Raw genomic sequence first — 19380 nt, 5'->3', positions numbered from 1 at the left:
TTCTTGCTATTGTGAGTTGTACCTTTAAAAAATTTAATTTTCTGAAATTTGCTATACTGAACTTGTATCTAATTTCTAAAACTTTTATTTTGGATACTTTTTTTTGGATTTTCTGTGTACTTGATTGTTATACTATATTACTCAAAGAACTTCAGAAAAATGTTGAATAAAATTGGAGATAGTAGGTGTCTTTATCTTGCTCCTGATTTTAAGTGGGACGCTTGCCATATTTTACCATTAAGTGTGATACTTGCTGGAGGTATTTGTAAAAATCCTTTATCACATTGAGAAAATTCCTTTCTATTTCTAGTTTGCCAAGAGGTTTTTTTTTTTTCTTAATCCTGCTTTTCTGTATTTACTGAGTTGGTCATATTATCATCTCTTAGGTTTAAAAACTATTCTTTCTTGTAATTCTACCTTTTAGAAAATTCCATCGTGGCCTTCATAACCTGTTCTTTTTCTGTAAGCTAGTTAAAAAGTGATTTTCCCTCAGCTTCCAGTCTTTTTTATTTTCAATCTTAATTTTCTGAGAGCCTTCTGATTCATTCTTGATGACTTCAGACACTACTAAACTATTAATGTCTACCAAGTCTTTATTTTCATTCTACACCTCCAGTATTATGGTTCAAATTTATTATAGTTAAGAAATATCTTGCTAAAGTACAGTGCCCAATCTATTTTCTTCTAATGTTGCTGGCTTGCTTTGTGACTCTAATATCTGTACAGCTGTTCATGCATATACCCTGAGAAAACATTTCCTTTTCTGTCCGTGAATTGCTGATCACATTCTGTTGCTGTCTATCTCCTTTTTTTATTATTTTTTTTTTTTTTTGCGGTACGCGGGCCTCTCACTGTTGTGGCCTCTCCCATTGCGGAGCACAGGTTCCGGATGCGCAGGCTCAGCAGCCATGGCTCACGAGCCTAGCCGCCCTGTGGCATGTGGGATCTTCCCGGATCGGAGCACGAACCCATGTCCCCTGCATCAGCAGGCGGACTCTCAACCACTGTGCCACCAGGGAAGCCCTCTATCTCCTTTTATCAGTGCTCTACTTGCATCCCAGTTTCTACTTTAGTAGTTTATGTAAATGGTGTTGTTTTGTCATTTAGCTTTCCCTTCCCATTTTTAAAAAAGAGAATTGGTTCTGATATAAAAACCTGGTCACATACTTTCAGTATATCCTTGAATCTCTTCTTTGGCTCCTCTTTCTCTGCAGCAGTGATCCCTCAAGTAGAGGCATGAATTCTGGATGATATCAAAAACAATACAATTGAATATCTTCTTTTATATGTTCTACAGACATTTCAAGTTCAGTAGGTCCAAAATCTTTCCTGTCTCATTTTCTACACATCCTAATTATTGTCTCTGAATTGAAGGTTTGGAACCTAGAATATGTATTGTAGTGAAATAAAATATTAAACTTTTTTTACATTTTAAGTCTAAGAATAGAACTAAAGTTCATAATAAATTTATTGTTAGTTTATTTCTATAATTTATAAATATAAAGTTCTGTAGTGTTCAAAAATATTCTTTAACATGGAAAGTTATCACATACTTTGGAGACTATTGGTCTGAAGTTACTCTGTAATCTGTTCCTTGAATACATCCATGGCCCTTTTTCTTATCTCAACTCCTCCTCTGCTGTTTGCCTTTTTGCTCATTTCCTGAAGATGTTAGAGGGCCACTGCCTTTGCCTGTGCCCTGGCCTTGTGTTCATGAAGAACACAATGTTACTCTTTATCCAACAGCTGTTCTTCCTCAGTGAAGCTCAAAATAGAACTAGTTTTGCTTCTCATTTAATCTATTATATGTGTACTTTAACAATAGTGCTTGTAACATATTACTGCAAGTTTTCTTACCAGATTATATGCTTCTTGAATACAGGATGATTTTTAGTAATCTTAGTATTTCCAAGGACTAGCATAGTTCCAGATCCATTGTGCGGGCTTGATAATTAATGCAATGGCAGAATATTTCTACTCTGATTTCTCTTCTTCTCCCAGAGTATAAAGCAAAAGAAACATTCTGCAAACCAATTTGGTAATCTGTAAACAGTAATCATGGTAAGGATTTGTTTCCATACATCTTTTTCCATGTCACCTTAATTCTGAACATTTCAGATTGAACAGAAATTCCAGGGATCGGTATCATTTACGGATGTGACTGTGGGCTTCACCCAAGAGGAGTGGCAGCACCTGGACCCAACTCAGAGGTCCCTTTACAGAGATGTGATGCTGGAGAACTACAGTAACCTTGTCTCAGTGGGTAAGGTCTGTTTATTATGTAATTCTAAATGGCATTTAAAATTTTTCTTTTAAACCCTAATTCTCAATTAGGGTTAGATTAAATTATTAGATCCTCATGGTGGGATTAATGCACTTACAAAAACAGGAGGAGAAAAGGGATCTTTCTGCGTTCTCTACCATGTGAGGACACAGCAAAAAGATAGCTGTCTGCAAACCGGGAAGAGAGGCCTCACCAGATTCTGACCATGCTGGCACCTTGATCTCAGATTTCTCAGCCTCCAGGCTGTGAGAAATAAATTTCTGTTGTTTAAGTCTCCTGGTCTGTGGTATTCTGTTATAACAGCCCGAACTGACTAAGGCATCAAGTAATAATAAATGCATGAGAATCTTAAATCAGACCCTCATCCTGGCCACAAATTTATAATGGAAAAAAATGCCTTTAATTAAGAAACATATGGACATTCTGTAGAGTTTAATGATATTTAAGATTGGAAGTCAGGAGTTAATGTTTATTGGTCACTTTTGGGCACCAGGAAGACATTTGTATTTACTTCTCCAAGGAAATGTTCAGTGGCACTTTCATTGACCAGCTCTAGAAGCTTCCTCCTCTTTCAGAGTCCCTGAAGTCTAGGCCACCCGGTCCAAGTCCTAAATTATTTCATTTTGACAGGGTATTGTGTTACCAAACCAGAGGTGATCTTCAGGCTGGAGCAAGGAGAGGAGCCATGGATACTGGAGGAAGAATTCCCAAGACAGAGCTTCCCAGGTGAGTTAATGTGTACTGAACAAATGAACATCAGGGAATTTATTAGTCCAGAGGTTGACAACTTTAAAATATTTTTTGAAGAATATCACATTAGAGAGTCTAATCCTTACAAGTGACTTAAAATACTGGTATTTTGAGGGCTTCGCTGGTGGCGCAGTGGTTGAGAGTCCGCCTGCCGATGCAGGGGACACGGGTTCGTGCCCCAGTCCGGGAAGATCCCACATGCCGCAGAGCGGCTGGGCCCGTGAGCCATGGCCGCTAAGCCTGCGCGTCCGGAGCCTGTGCTCCGCAACGGGAGAGGCCACAACAGTGAGAGGCCCGCATACCGCAAAAAAAACCAAACAAACAAAAATACTGATATTTTGAATCACACCTCCAGATACCACTGTTACAAAAAATGTTCTCCTTTTGATTCACTTTTTGAATATTCATCATTCTTAAATTTGTCAGTAGTCGAGTTTTTACCCATCTCATCTTTACTCGTTTTTCTTGGTTACTTTATGATTCTCAAAGCAATTTCAGTTGCCTGCCTTACTACCTCCATTGCTCTGCATTCCTGTTGTTATTGGCCATTTTTTGACTTAAATAATTTTTGAGTACCTGCTATACTGTAAGAGCTGAGTGTAGTGTGAAAAAAATAATGTCTTAATGAGTTTATAGAAGTAATGTTGTTAATGGCCACAGGTATGTGAAAAGGTGCTCAACATCACTAATCATTAGGGAAATGCACATCAAAACCACAATGAGATATCACATCACACCAGTTAGATTGGTTAGCATCAAGAAAACAAGAGTTAAGATGTGTTGGCAAGGCTGTGGAGAAAAGCGAACCCTTGTACACCGTTGGTTAAGATGTAAATTGGTTCAGCCAGTTTGGAAAACAGTATGCAGGTTCTGCAAAAAATTAGAAATAGAACTAGAATATGACCCAATATTTATACTTCTGGGTTGTATACCCCCCAAAATGAAAACAGGATATTGAAGAGATATATGCATTCTGATGTTTATTGCAGCATTATTCACAGTAGCCAGGGTATGGAAACAATCTTAGTGCCCATCAACAGATGAATGGATAAAAAAGATGTGATGTGTACAATATGTATACACAGTGGAATATTATCTAGCCACAAGAAAAGGAGGTCATCCTGCCATTTGCAATACAGATGGCCTTTGAACACATTATGCTAAGTGAGATAAGTCAGATAGAGAAAGACAGGTTACTATATGATATCACTTATATGTGGAGTCTGAAAAAGCCAAACTCTTAAAAACAAGAGCGTGACATGGTGGTTACCAGAGGATGAAAGATGAGGAAATAGGACATGCTATTTAAGGGTACCAACTTGTAATCAGTAAATAAGCCTTAGAGAGCTAATGAACAGCATAGTGAATAGAGGCAACAGTATGGTATTATAATCATCAAATTTGCTAAGAGACTAGAACTTAAAGAGACTAGAACTTAATTCTTCTGCTAAAAAGAAATGATAATTATGTAACATGATAGTTGTGCTAATTATTGCTACAGTGGCAGTCACAGTATAGCTTATAAATTTGTCAAGGTAACATGTTGTACACCTTAAATTTATAAAGTTATATGTCAAATATATTTTAATTTTTAAAAAAGTAGTGTTTTGGTTTACATTTCCCTGATGATTAATGATGTAGAGCACCTTTTCATGTACTCCATGGCCATCTGCATGTCTTCTTTGGAAAAATGTCTATTCATATCCTCTGCTCATTTTTAAATCAGATTTTTTTTTTTGCTATTGAATTGTATGAGTTCTCTATGTATTTTAGATATTAACCCTTTTATCAGATACATAGTTGTAAATATTTTCTCCTATCAGTAGGTTGCTTTTTTCATTTTGTTGGTTTCCTTTTATGTGCTAAAGCTTTGAAGTTTGATGTAGTCCCACGTGTTTATTGTGCTTTTGTTGACTTTGCTTTTGGTTTCAAATCCAGAAAAAAAAAAATCATTGCCAAGACCACTATCAAGGAGCTTATTACTGCCTATATTTTCTTCTAGGAGTTTTATGGTTTCAGGTTTTATGTTCCCATTTTTAATTCATTTTGAGTTAGTTTTGCATGTGGCTATACAGTTTTCCCAACACCATTTATGGAAGAGACTGTCCTCTCCATGTTGTATATTTTTGGATCCTTTGTCTTAAATTAATTGATTTTGTATGCATGGGTTTATTTGGGGGCTCTCCGTTCTGTTCCATTGATCTATGTGTCTGTTTTTATGCCAGTATCATGATTATTATAGCTTTGTAGTATAGATTGAAATCAGGAAGTGTGATACTTCCAGCTTTCTTCTTTGTTCTCAAGATTGCTTTGGCTATTAGGAGTCTTTTGTGGGTCCATATAAATTTTAGGATTGTTTGTTCTACTTCTTTGAAAAATGCTGTTGAAATTTTGATAGGGATTGCTTTGAATCTGTAGATTGCATTGGGTCATATGAACATATTAATAATATAATTCTCTCAGTTCATGAGCATGGAATAACTTTCCATTTGTGTCTTTTTCAGTTTCTTTTATCAGTGTCTTATAGTTTTCAATATGCAGGTCTTTTATCTACTTGGTTAAATTTATTTTTAGGTATTTCATTCTCTGATGCAGTTTTAAATGGTATTGTTTTCTTACTTTCTCTTTCTGATAGTTTGTATTAATCTATAGAAACAACAGATTTTTGTATGTTGATTTTGTATTCTCCAACTTTACTGAATTCATTTATTAGTTCTAAAAGTTTTTTGATGGAGTCTTTGGTGTTTTCTATGTGTAATACCATGTTATCTGTAAATAATGACAGTTTACTTTTTCCTTTCTGATTTCGATGGCTTTTTAAAAAATTAATTAATTTATTTGGTTGTACCAGGTCTTAGTTGCGGCAGGCAGGCTCCTTAGTTGCAGCTTGCCAGCTCCTTAGTTGCGGCACGTGGGCTCTGTAGTTGTGACATGCAAACTCTTAGTTGTGGCTTGCATGTGAGATGTAGTTCCCTGACCAGGGACTGAACCCAGGCCGCCTGCCTTGGGAGCGTGGAGTCTTATCTTCTCTGGTGGGGAAGTCCCTGGATGGCTTTTATTATATTTTCTTGCCTACGTCCTCTGACTAGGACTTCCAATACCATGTTGAATAGAAGTGTCAAGAATGGGCATCCTTGTCTTGTTCCTGATCTTACAGAAAAATCTTTCCGCTTTTTACCATTGAGTATGATTTTAGCAATGGTCCTGTCATACATGGCCTGTATTATGTTGAGGTACATTTCCTCACTACCCACTTTGTTGAGAGTTTTGATCACGAATGAGTGTTGAATTTTGTCAGATGCTTTTTTTTTTTTCCATTTATTGAGATGATCATTGATCTTTATCCTTTCCTAATATGATGTATATCACATTAATTTCCAGATGTTGACTCATCCTTTCATTCCTGGAATAAATTCCACTTCATTGTGGTGTATGCTGCCTTTAGTGGGTTGTTGAATTTGATTTGCTAATATTTTGTTGAGGATTTTTGTGTCTGTCTTCATCAGGATATTAGCTTGTAATTTTCTTTTCTCTCAGTGTCTTTGTCAAGTTTTAGTAACAGGGTCATGCTGGCCTTCTAAAATGAATTTGGAAGTGTCCCTCCCTATTAATTTTTTGGAAGAGTTTGAGAAAGATTGGTAATAATTCTTTAAGTGTTTGTTAGAATACACTAGTGAAGCTGTCTGGTCCTAGGCTTTTGTTTGCTGGGAGTTTTTTTGATTATTGATTCAAACTTCTTACTAGTAATTGGCCTGTTAAGATTTTTAATTTCTCCTTGATTCAGTGTTGGTAGGTTGTATATTTCTAGGAATTTATTCCTTCTGGTTGTGAAATTTATTGTGGTATAGTTTTTTATAGTAGTCTCTTACCCTTTGTATTTCTGAGGTGTCACTGTAACATCTTCTTTTTTGGTATTATTTATTTGAGTATTCTTTTTCTCACCATGAGACTGTCTAAAGGTTTCTCAATTTTGTTTATCTTTTCAAAGAACCAACTCTTAGTTTCATTGATCTTTTCTACTGTAGTTTTAGTCCCTATTTCATTTTTATCTGCTTTAGTCTTTGTTATTTCCTCTTCTACTAATTTGGGCTTCATTTCTCTCTCTTTTTCTAGTTCTTTGAGTTGTAAAGTTAGGTTGTTTATTTGAGAGTTTTCTTATTTCTTGATGTAAGCATTGTCATTATGAATTTCCTGCTTAAAACTGCTTTCACGTCATCCTGTGAGTTTTGGTCTGTTGTGTTTACATTTTCATTTGTCTCAAGGTAGTTTTTTTTCTCCTTTGAATTCTTCTTCGACTCATTGGTGTTCACTAGTATTTTGTTTAGTCTCCAAATATATGTGAACTTTCCAATTTTCTTCGTGTAATTGGTTTTTTTCATTCTATGTCATTGTGGTTGGAAAAGATGCTTGATATGATTTCAGTCTTCTTGAATTTGTTAAGACATATTTTGTGGGCTAACACATGATCTATCCTGGAGAATGTTCCTTGTACATTTGAGAAGAATGTGTATTCTGTTGCTTTTGGGTGGAATGTTTTGTGTATATCTGTTAATCTGGTCTGATATGTTGATTAAGTCCAGTGTTTCCATATGGATTTTCTGTCTGGATTATCCGTTGACAAAAGTGGGATATTATCCCTACTATTATTGTATTGCCATCAGTTTCTCTTTGACCAGCCCTTGCTTGTCTCCTTAGTCCCACATACTACAAGTCCCTTCATTCGGGTTTCCCAGTAGTCTGAGCTCTATCAGAACTGTGACATCATCTCAGTATTTTCCCACTCACAGTGGAACTTTTTCTTGCTGGGAGTAATTTTTATTTGTGGTTAATCACCTCTAAGTTTTCTGTCTCTTGTTTTACATGTGTTTACCACAGTCTCTAGCTGACTCTTTTCGTAGATATGGGCTCTATCTCAGTTTCTTCTGTATCTGAATATTTATTTCCTTACTTAGTGGTGATATGAAGTTAGTAGTATTCTGTATCTCCTAGTTGTGCCAAAGTCATGGATTGTTGTTGGTAATTTTATTTGTTCTCCTTATATTGATATTTTTAGTTTTTTGGAGGATTCATGGAGAGATTCAAATTTAAAGAGTTTCTGTTATTCCTCAGATGTTGCAAACCAAATGTATGTGTTCTAATAACAGTTTCCTCTCCCTTTTTCCACTATACTGGCCTTTTTCTTTCTTGCATTTGTATTTTCACCTGAAACCCTAGAAATAGAAAAAATACATACTTGCAGTTATTTTTATCCCTGGAGAATAGACAAGAAAGCAAAGTCAGCTACAAATAATGTAGGGCATTTGTATATAGTATATAGGTCTCGTTACATAAGAAATGTGTTAATGTTCATGTGATGAGATTAATTTTTCTTGTTTCTAGAAGTCTGGAAGACTGATCACATGAAAGAAAAGAGCCAAGAAAACCAGCCTAAACATGTGTGGGAAGTTGTATTCATCAATAACAAAATGCTGACTAAAGAACAAGGTAATGTAATAGGAAAACCACTTAACTTGGACACAGATTCTTTTCCTTCCAGAAAAATACTCTGTGGGTGTGACTCATGTGGAATGAACTTCAACTATGTTTCAGAATTCGTTATCAATAAGAAAAACTATTTAGGAAAAAAGACTGATGAATTTAATGCCTGTGGAAAATTGCTACTCAATATTAAACATGAGAAAACTCACACTAGAGAAAAAAGTGAATTTTTTAAAAATGGGAAAATGGTCAGTCATAATGAGGATCCTGTTCAGCTTGAGAAGATTCAAACTTTAGAGCAAAATTTTGAATATAGCATATATCGAGAAACCTTCCTTGAAAAGGCAGTATTGTATACACACAAAAGAGAGATCACTGAAGGGAATGACTGTGAATATGATGAATATGGGAGACGGTTCTGTGATAACTCATCCTTCTTGTTCCATCAGATAACTCCCCCAAAGGAAAATCACTATGAACTTAGTAATTGTGGGAAATCCTTATGTGTGAAGTCCACCCTTTTGAAACATCATGGGGCACATTTGAAATACTATGAATGTGATGAAAGTGGGAATAATTTCAGGAGGAAGTTGTACCTCTCACAGCTTCAGAAAACTCATACAGGAGAGAAACACTTTGAATGTAATGAATGTGGGAAAGCTTTTTGGGAGAAGTCACACCTCACTCGACATCAGAGGATACACACGGGAGAGAAACGCTTTCAATGTAATGAATGTGGAAAAACTTTCTGGGAGAAGTCAAACCTCACTAAACATCAGAGATCACACACAGGGGAGAAACCCTATGAATGCAGTGAATGTGGGAAAGCCTTCAGCCACAAGTCAGCCCTCACATTACACCAGAGAACACATACGGGGGAAAAACCCTATCAGTGTAATGCATGTGGGAAAACTTTTTACCAGAAGTCAGACCTCACTAAACATCAGAGAACACACACAGGACTGAAACCCTATGAATGTTATGAATGTGGGAAATCCTTCTGTATGAATTCACACCTTACAGTACATCAGAGAACTCATACAGGTGAGAAACCCTTTGAGTGTCCTGAGTGTGGGAAATCTTTCTGTCAGAAGTCACATCTTACACAACATCAGAGAACACACTTAGGAGATAAACCCTATGAATGCAGTGCATGTGGGAAAACTTTCTACCACAAGTCAGTACTCACCAGGCATCAGATAATTCATACAGGGTTGAAACCTTATGAATGTTACGAATGTGGGAAAACCTTCTGCTTGAAGTCTGACCTTACGGTACATCAGAGAACTCACACAGGGGAGAAACCCTTTGCATGCCCTGAATGTGGGAAATTTTTCAGCCATAAGTCAACTCTCTCTCAACACTATAGAACCCATACAGGGGAGAAACCCTATGAATGTCATGAATGTGGAAAAATCTTCTATAATAAATCATACCTAACTAAACATAACAGAACACATACAGGGGAGAAACCCTATGAGTGCGGTGAATGTGGGAAAACCTTCTGCCAGAAATCACAGCTCACTCAGCACCAGAGAATTCACGTAGGGGAGAAACCCTATGAATGTAGTGAATGTGGAAAGGCTTTCTGCCATAAGTCAGCTCTAATCGTACATCAGAGAACGCATACAGAAGAAAAACCCTATAAATGTAATGAATGTGGAAAATCTTTTTGTGTGAAATCAGGACTTACTTTGCATCAGAGAAAACACACAGGGGAAAAGCCTTATGAATGTAATGAATGTGGGAAATCCTTCAGTCACAAATCATCCCTCACGGTGCATAACAGGGCTCACACAGGGGAGAAATCTTGTCAATGTAATGAATGTGGGAAAGTTTTTTACCGTAAATCGGACCTTGCTAAACATCAGAGATCACACACAGGGGAGAAGCCCTATGAATGTAACACATGTGGGAAAACGTTCTCTCAGAAGTCAAACCTCATTGTACATCAGAGAACACACACAGGAGAGAAATCTTATGATTGAAGCGAATATTAGAAATGTTGAGCATTTCAGACAATTCACACCATGGAGAAAGCTCTGTTGACATCCTGAATGTTCCGTAACCTTCATCCACAAACTGGCCTTATTTTACTCTAAAGTAATGACATGGGACATATCTCTAGACTGCAACAAGTATAGGACAGTCTTGTTAAGAGGTAACATTCCATTGAACGTCACATAACTAATACTGGCATAAAACCTCACAGATATTTTGATTTTGTAAAAATTGTAGCAAAAATACAAACTAGGTTATGTCGTAATTTATGTTGGGGAGAAGTCTGTCCATTTGAGACATATGGCTTGAAGATTTTCTTTAGAGGTAATCAGACATTAGAAGTTAGAAGTTGTGTTTTGGTTTTGATGTCATAGTTATTTTTAGGAAACAAATTGTAACTTATAGATGTATATTGTGCAATGTAAAGCTTTAAAAACTAAAAAAAAAAAAAAAAGTAAAATAGACTCACAAGAAGTTGCAGTAATAGTACATAAAATTCTTATGTGCCCTTTACGAAGCTTCCTCTAATAGTAATGTTACATAACCATAGCAAGTACAAGGAATTGATGGTACTCTACTACTAAGTCAGATACAGAGCTTATTCATATTTCATCAGGTAGTCTGTGTGTTTATGTGTGTATTTCTATGAAACTTCATGGTTTATATATTTGAGTTAACCTTCACAGGTTGCAAAATCAAAAAGGAATCTGGAATCTGTATTACAATAAGATTATAAAGGAATCAGGATTTCACAATAAGAAGTTTCCTTGTATTAATAATCACAGCCTTTCTGCCACCCTGATTTTGGCAACCATTTGAATATGAAGCTTTTTAAAAGCAGAGGTAAATTGACTAATTAGGGCAACAGCACTAAACACCTGTGAAGTATTCCTTAAGTTCACAGGGCTTAGGTATGTATGTTATATAAACTATATGTTTCCTACACAGAACTTAATGAAATTGTGAATAGAAAATAGATACTCCTAGTTTAGCAGTTGTTAACAACATTAGGCACATCTCCCATGTGTGTAGGGCCTGGAGCAACAGTTCAATAAAAGGAAGCCCACAAAGCTAATGTCTAACATTTTAAAACTTATATATCAAAATAACAGAATGTTCAATAAAATGTATTCTATGCATGGGGATATCTAGGCCCTACTCCCATTGCCCCTTTTCTCTTTTCACCCATGGTTCATCGCAAACCATGATGTGCCTTGAGTATACATATGTAAATACTCTAGCCTTCAGCCTAAATTTATCCAATCCCTGTGTAAGCAACTGCTTTCCAAGACAGGGTCCAGGAAAGAAGCCTCAGACTAGATGACACTCAGGGCTGTAAATTAGACTGTAAATTCCAGGGTCTGATGTACCCAGAGATCTGGGCCCTTAATGACTGTTGATTCTGTGAGAAGGAGGATTGAGCCTGGAGCAGGGCCAGAGTAGAACTAGAGTGGTGCTTTTATTGACAGGGCAAAGGTGATATACTAAATTACATGATCAGATTATGTAAATAATTAGGTTAAGCTAATAATCTAAGATTACATAACCAAATGATCTTAGATTGCACACAGAGTCTAAGCTTCCATTTTAGGAAACTAGACAAAGAAGAGCAAATTAAGTCCAAGGAATAAAAAACAAAAGAATAATGAGAATTAGGGCAGATATCAGAGTAATTGAAAACAGGAAACCAATAGAGAAAATCAGTAAAACCAAAAGCTGGTTCTTGGAGAAGGTCAATAAAATTGATAAATCTCTAACCAGTTTAACTAAGAAAAACAGAAGACACAAGTTGCTAATACCAGGAATGAAAGAGAGCCATAACTACTGATCCCATGAGCATGAAAAGGATTATAAAGAAATGTTATGGACAACTCTGAGCCCACAGATTTGATAACCTAGGTGAAATGGGCCAATTCCTTGAAAGACACAATCTGCCAAAACTCACAGAAGGATAAATTGGAATAGGCATATATCTATTCAAGAAATTGAATCAGTTGTTAATCTTCCAAATCAGAAAGTATTAGGCCCAGATGTTTTCACTGGTGAATTCTACCAAATTAAGGAAGAGATGGTGTCAGTTCTCTACAATATCTAACAGAATGTGAAAGCAGAGAGAATACTTCTTACTCATTGTATGAAGCCAGCATTACCCTAATTATAAAACCAGGCAAAGACATAACAAGAAAGGAAAACTACAGACCAATATCTCATGAACATAGATATAGACGCTTTCAACAAAATATCTGCAAATTGAATCCAACAATGTATAAAGAGAATTACATGCCGTGATCAAGTGGGATTCATCCAGGTATGCAAGACTGGTTCAACATTTAATAATCAATTAATGTAACCCATCATGTCAACAGGCTAAAGAAAAAATATTATATGATCATATCAATAGGTGCAGAAAAACATTTCAGAAAATCCTAACACCCATTCGTGATAAATAAGAAACTCTCAGTAAGCTAGGAATACTAACTTACTATAAATAAATACTAAGGAATTTCCTTAACTTGGTAATAAACATCTATAAAAATCCTACAGCTAGCATCATACTTAATGGTGAGAAACTAGTTGCTTTCCCAGTAAGATAAGGAACAATGCAAGGAGGTCCCCTCTCACTACACCTTTCCAGCATCCTTCAGGAAGTCCTAGCTAATGCAGTAAGACTAAAAGGTACAGATTTGGAAGGAAGAAATAAAACTATCTACGTTCACAGATAACATGATTGTTTATGTAGAAAATTCCAGAGAAACAACAACAACAAAACCTCCTGACACTAGTAAGCAATTACAGCAAGGTTACAGGATATAATGCTCAAGCAGGTGATAAAAAGAAGTGATCTATCAAGTAACAGACACACAGAAGAACCTTAGATGCGTATTGCTAAATGAAAGAAGTCAATCTGAAAAGGCTTTATACTGTATGATTCCAACTGTAATGCATTCTCATAAAGGCAAAACTGTGGAGAGAGCAAAAAGATCACGGGTCCGGGGTGAAGGTGGGAGGGATGAATACGTGGATTACAGAGAATTTTTAGGATGGTGAAACTATCTTGTAGGATACTGTAATGGTGGATACATGTCATTGATTTGTCAAAACCTACAAAATGTAAAACACAAAGGGTCAATCCTAATGTAAACTATGGATTTCAGTTGTAAAACTATATCAGTATTGGCTCATCAGTTGTAAAAATGTACCACACTAATGCAAGATATTAATAATACGGAACACTGTGGAGGGAGGTGGAGGTGAAGGGGTATATAGGAATTCTGTGCCTTCTCATTTTTTCTGTAACCCTAAAACTACTCGAAAAAATGCAGTGTATTAAATAAATAAACAACCCTGCCTCATATAACAGAATAGATTAATCTGTGAGGATGCTTTCTTACATATTTACAAAATTGAAAACTCACATCACTCAGTACCAATTTTCCCATGTGGGGTTGGGCTGGGGAGGGGAATGCATTCTCAGAAATCATATATTGACAACCACTGAAGCATATCTTCAATTACAGCTTTCTGCTTTTCTAAGACTTATTACCTTTTTTTGGAATTATCTTAAATTCCTTACCTCTCATTATAACATCTTGTTTCTGTACTAAAGTTTTTGCTTGTCAGTCATATGTTTTTGCACTGCAGCTATAATCACCACTAATGAATATTTGGGTTGTTTTTATAGTCTTCGTAATACTTTATTTATTTTAATATTTATTTATTTGACTGTGCTGGGTCTTGGTTGCAGCCTGCGGGATCTTTGTTGCAGCATGTGGGATCTAGTTTCCTGACCAGGGGTCAAACTCGGACCCCCTGCATTGGGAGTGCGGGGTTTTAACCACTGGACCACCAGGGAAGTCCCCAAAATACTTTAAATTATAGCAACTTAAGGCCCAGTGTAATAGAGTCTCTTAACACCTAAAACTAAAAGGTCCTCTAATGTCCTAACTTGCACATTTTCCCTCCCCATTCTACTCCCACAGATAAGGTCCTGTAATCAAACAATCCTCCTGTTTTACCAAGGCAACCAGGTGTACCTGTGGTTCTTGCTTTTCCCTGAGTAGCAAGTTTCAGTTCCCTACCAGCCCGCAAGATTATTCAGAAAAGCCAGTCCCATCCTCTCACAGGAACCAGGGGTCGCTGCACCCTCTTGATAGTACAGAGCCATTTCCCACAACCCCTAGTTGTTCCCTCTGTTCCCAAGTGCACTACCTGTGTGACCTTGGATGGCATGTGGTGCCCTCTTGCCTGGCCTGTGAATATGCATAACTAGTAAACTTATGTAGATCTCACCTGTCCAGTGTGAGATGTCATGTGTTCAGCTATTCCATTGCCCCAGGGCAGGAATCCCGCCACCAACAGAGTGACTAGAAGGCAGTTAATACAGTTGGCATCATGAGCAGGATTATCCATCCAAGACAGATCACCTAGTCAGTGTTAGCTCATTGCTCTTGGCTAACTGGTTCTGTGATGTGGCAGAGGCCACTTGGGATAGAACCACCAATCGCTGGTAGGTTTGCACTTTGGCCTGCTCTGCTCTGTGTTCTTTTTTTGGAGTGTCGCTCTCCCTTCCCACTCTGAGAGGCTGTTGTCGCTAAGAGAGAATTATTAATTGGCTATGCCCCTGTGTGGCTTGCCATTGGGTTCAGTCTGTTTGGCAGGTGGTCTCTAAGCTACCTATGAGGCCGGCTGCTGGACTTTGATACTCTCCCTTGTAACCACCCAGAAGGTCCATGCCATGGGTGATTGGATAGAGACAAAAACTGAAAGCCAAGACTTTACATGGCTAGAAATCCAAAATAACCGAGGAAATTTGCACAGAGAAAACAGAGAGAAAGAAACCTGCGTGGCAGAAAAAAAGACCACAGCCATGGCAGACAGGATGTTCAATCAATCAACCTCTGGGTTATGGGCCCAGCATGCTTTTGCTGCACCACCTGCTACCTATTTCTATGTTGTAAAAAAAAAAAAAAAAAGAAAAAAAATTCTGTGCTCATAGTTCGAGGGGAAAACTCCCATCCTGTGGCACAGCAAAGAGGTTAATTCAAATGCAACTTAAGCCTGGGATCCTTAAGCCGTATGCAGAAACCATTGCCATGGAGCAGGCCCCTAACCCTGACGATCCTGATCGGACGCTCTCTGGAGACAGAAATTTGTAAGTTTGATTAGAGTAAAAAGAACCCCTCCTCCTCAGAAGTATATCCAGTAACCACAAAAAGAAAAGAAATGGAAAGAAAAAATGAAGGGAGGGAGGCAGACTTAGACACAGGGAGAGGAAACAACAAAATAACTGATACAAAGGTCCACAGTCTTTTGTTTTTGTTTTTTTTTTAATTGAGGTATAGTTGCTGTACAATATTATGTAAGTTAGGTCCACAGTTTGACCCAATTGGAAATCCAGAATTTACTAATATAATTTATACAACAAAAGATAAAAGGGTGCTGATTGGCTTTTATACCTTCCAAATTAACTTTAGTGTTAACTCTAGTATCTGCTGAAATGTACCATTGGCAAACTTTCATGGCCTTAATACAGGGTTCAAGTTATAGTTATACCTGAGCATCCCACTAAATGTAATCACGTTAACCCTAAAATCTTAGAGGAGTTATTGAACATAAAATAGTGCTATAGACTCAATTGTGTATTGCTCCAAAATTCGTAATGTTGAAATCTAATCGCCAGTGTGATGGTATTTGGAGGTTGGGCTTTTGAGGGTGATTGGGTTATGAGGACAGAGCCCTCATGAATGGGGTTAGTGCCCTTACAATAGGAACTCCAGAGAATTCCCTTGCTGCTTCTGTCATATGAGGACTTAGGAAAAGACAGCCATCTGTGAACCAGGAAGTGGGTCCTCACCAGACATCTGGCACGTTGATCTTGGACTTCTCAGCCTCTAGAACTGTGAGAAATAAATTTTTGTTGTTTATAAGGCACCCAGTCCATTGTATTTTATTATAGCAGCCCAAACAGACTGAGTCATTGAGAAGAAATAGACAGTATTTCTGTCGGTTAAGGTGAAACATCCTAAGATTCATGGTATCCATTGATTTAATTTTAACATAATCCCATAGAAGGCATGGATGCTCTGATCCAGTGAATAATAAAATTATATTTTTGGCACTTACAAATTGACAAAATGGGACCCCGTGTACCGTATACCCCAACTGAAACCATTATAAAGACCTTTCTAGAGAAGTGGTTATCACCTCTGCTTCTCTGTTTAATGGTCCAGTTTAGCTTATTCTTAGTCTGGAAATAATGATGGTGCTTCACAAGGGATTATCACAACCTTAATGCTATGGCCCATCTGTTAAGGACCCAGTACCCAATTTATTAAAATTATTGCTTCCATCCAAATAGCAAGTAGTAAATATTTTCTTATTCCAGGTTTGGCTAATATGTTCTGTTCAGTGCTCTTTTCAACAGCCTCTCAGCCACAGTTTGCCTTCACCTCTGAAGGGACACCAGACATCTTTACCAGGCTACCCATGGGATACCTCAGCAACTCTGCCATTGCACAGTCTTCGTGGGCAATACCTTAACTGCATCCAGTTTTCTCCAGGAGCACAGGTATGACATTACATTGATGACATCCTCCTCTGAGGAAATTCGTTTCACAAATCCACTTGGGACATATAAATACCCACAAAAGAACTCACAAAAAGAGGCATAAGTTATTTCACCACACATAACACAAAGATCTACCCCCTCAGTTAAGTTCCTGAAAATTATTTGTAAACCAAGGGCCGCTCCATTCCTGACACCATCAAGAAACAGCTATTGACTGTTTTTTTTGGTTTTTTTTTCATTGTGTGTTCTTAACACACACAGTGTTAATACAGATATGTCCTTTAGTCCTTTTTGGGTTCTGTAGGCAACATATTTCCCCACTTAAATTTTTTTTTTAATCTCACTGATGCTGTTACTTTCAAATTGGCCCAACTTGTATAGGGCCTCTTCCAAAAGCAGGCTCAAGAATCAGTCCAAATTGAAATCAGCAGGTACCTCCCATTCATGCCCTCAGAGACTCTCACTGTGGGGGCTTTAGCAGCCTCCTGGAATCCAAACCAAGGCTGCAAGGAATACCGTGCTGGTGGATGAGGCATTCTGTAAATCTCTTGATGTTGGTTTTGACAGATGCATTGCAGGCAGGGAAGGCAAATCCATGTACTCCAAATCTTTTGATGGTAGGTACAAAATATTATCTGTTTTGTGATGGGAATGATCTAATGCAGTCACCCTGATAACAAGTAGCTAAACTGGTCCATCCATGGAATGGTGCCAAGTTGGTTGGTAATTGGTGGTCTCTACTGCTGGCAGATTAGGCACTTAACAGGGACTTTAGCCAGATCGGCCTTGATGAGAGTAAGTCCGTTTTGCTGAGCCCATGCATAATCTCTTTCACTCCCGCTGCGGCCACTTCATTCATGAGCCCACTGGGCAATGCCAGAAGAGGCTGGGAAAAGGGCCTGACTGACAGAAGGAGATGGGCATCCACAGAATGTGTCCTTAATTATTCAGTCCTCCAGTGAGGTTACTCTGGTGAGCATTCACATGGTACACAAATACCTTCACTCTGCCCATTTGGAAGGGTCTGGGCATGCACCTCTTCCCGAGAACTTTTCAAAGACTTTCCAGGGTACCCCTTCTTAGTCCTTGACCATTTAGCTAAACCATTAGCCACTGTACATAAATACGTGTAGACCCATAACTTTGGCCATCTCTGCTTCCAGGCAAAATAAACCAGGTGCACTGCTCAAATTTCTTCCCCTTTGGATGATTTCCTTTTACCACTGACTTTCAGGGCCATCTCGGAGTGGGGCTGCATACTGTGCAGAATCATCTAACCCGAGCCTGAGGTTTTTTCTTTCTCAGTCATCTGGTCATAGGGAACTCCTCATGAGGCCATAGCTGTGGATTTGGGGGTGGGGGGCATGGGGTTAACAGATATACTGAAAGCATTTGTAGGCATTGAGGATCTCGGCTCCATTGAACTCTGTTCTTATTTTCCTGTCCCAGTTTTCAGGATTCTGTTCCCTACCAGTCAATGCCCTAACTTGTAATGAGGCTGTGTAAGGTTGGAAATTCAGTTTACATAGTAATTAAGCTGCCCAACAGATTTGTCACTGGGTTTCCTTTCATAAATCTCAGCCCTGCAGCTTTAGGGGATGAGGTGCTTTCAAGATTATCATTGAAGCTTTAAGGTCCCTGTGTGGATCTTGAGCTGGGAATTTAAAGCCCCGAGCTTCTCATCTTCTTTCCCCAAAGTTCTCCAGCACATTTAGAAGTAACAACCAGTTCCATTATACTCCTTGTGTTCACTAAAATATCTAGAGGAGAAAATACTTGATTTCCCAGAGCCTTGCTTTCTATAGGCACTTGATTACAGGTATCTAAAGGTAATAATTTGTGTATCTGTATTGCCACTGCATGTCATGGACTATCAGTGACCCTTTACAACTGAAACAGGATCTTTAATAGCTTTAAATCTGACTCTAGTCAGATAACAGCATCTAATTAAGAAAAACCAGACCCAGTTCAGAAAAGCCAGACCTAATTTGGTACAAATTTATGATTCAGGAAGGATTTAATTAGAGACATAGAACCATAAGAAGAGTGTGTATGTCTAAAGGGATTTATTACAGGGCTTTGGCTTTCTACAGCTGTGGGAACTGGTTAAGCAGTCTCTATAAGGTTGTTGTCTTCATGTCTGATGAAGGCGCTTGAAGTCCACAAGGCAGACAATAAGGAAAGGAAGGTGGATGTAATGTGGAAGAGAGCAAAAACAAACGAGAACTCACAACCATGAGTGGCGCCGACGAGGATGGGTTAAAACTGGAGTCAGTTCTCATTGCCTCTGACCTTGATG

The 19380-nt window shown here is 37.9% G+C and overlaps 1 protein-coding gene across 1 annotated transcript in view; it reads left to right on the top strand.

Annotated features, from left to right (window-relative positions):
- The window catches only part of LOC309971438 (uncharacterized protein), a gene marked incomplete at its 5' end in the record, with an annotated part of 45435 nt that extends 34648 nt beyond the window's left edge, over positions 1–10787 (top strand). The window contains 3 exons of the mRNA XM_082854427.1: positions 2119–2263; positions 2915–3010; positions 8414–10787. Coding sequence (XP_082710553.1) covers positions 2119–2263; positions 2915–3010; positions 8414–10500 — 2328 coding nt within the window. The 3' untranslated portion in view covers positions 10501–10787. The remainder of the gene's footprint in view (positions 1–2118; positions 2264–2914; positions 3011–8413) is intronic.
- Between the last annotated feature and the right edge of the window lie 8593 nt (positions 10788–19380).

This window comes from Leucopleurus acutus (genome assembly GCF_964270905.1).
Source record: "Leucopleurus acutus genome assembly, chromosome: 14".
Lineage (NCBI taxonomy): Eukaryota > Metazoa > Chordata > Mammalia > Artiodactyla > Delphinidae > Leucopleurus > Leucopleurus acutus.
The sequence above is the reverse complement of the archived record's forward strand: the minus strand, read 5'-3'. Positions and strand labels throughout refer to the sequence as shown.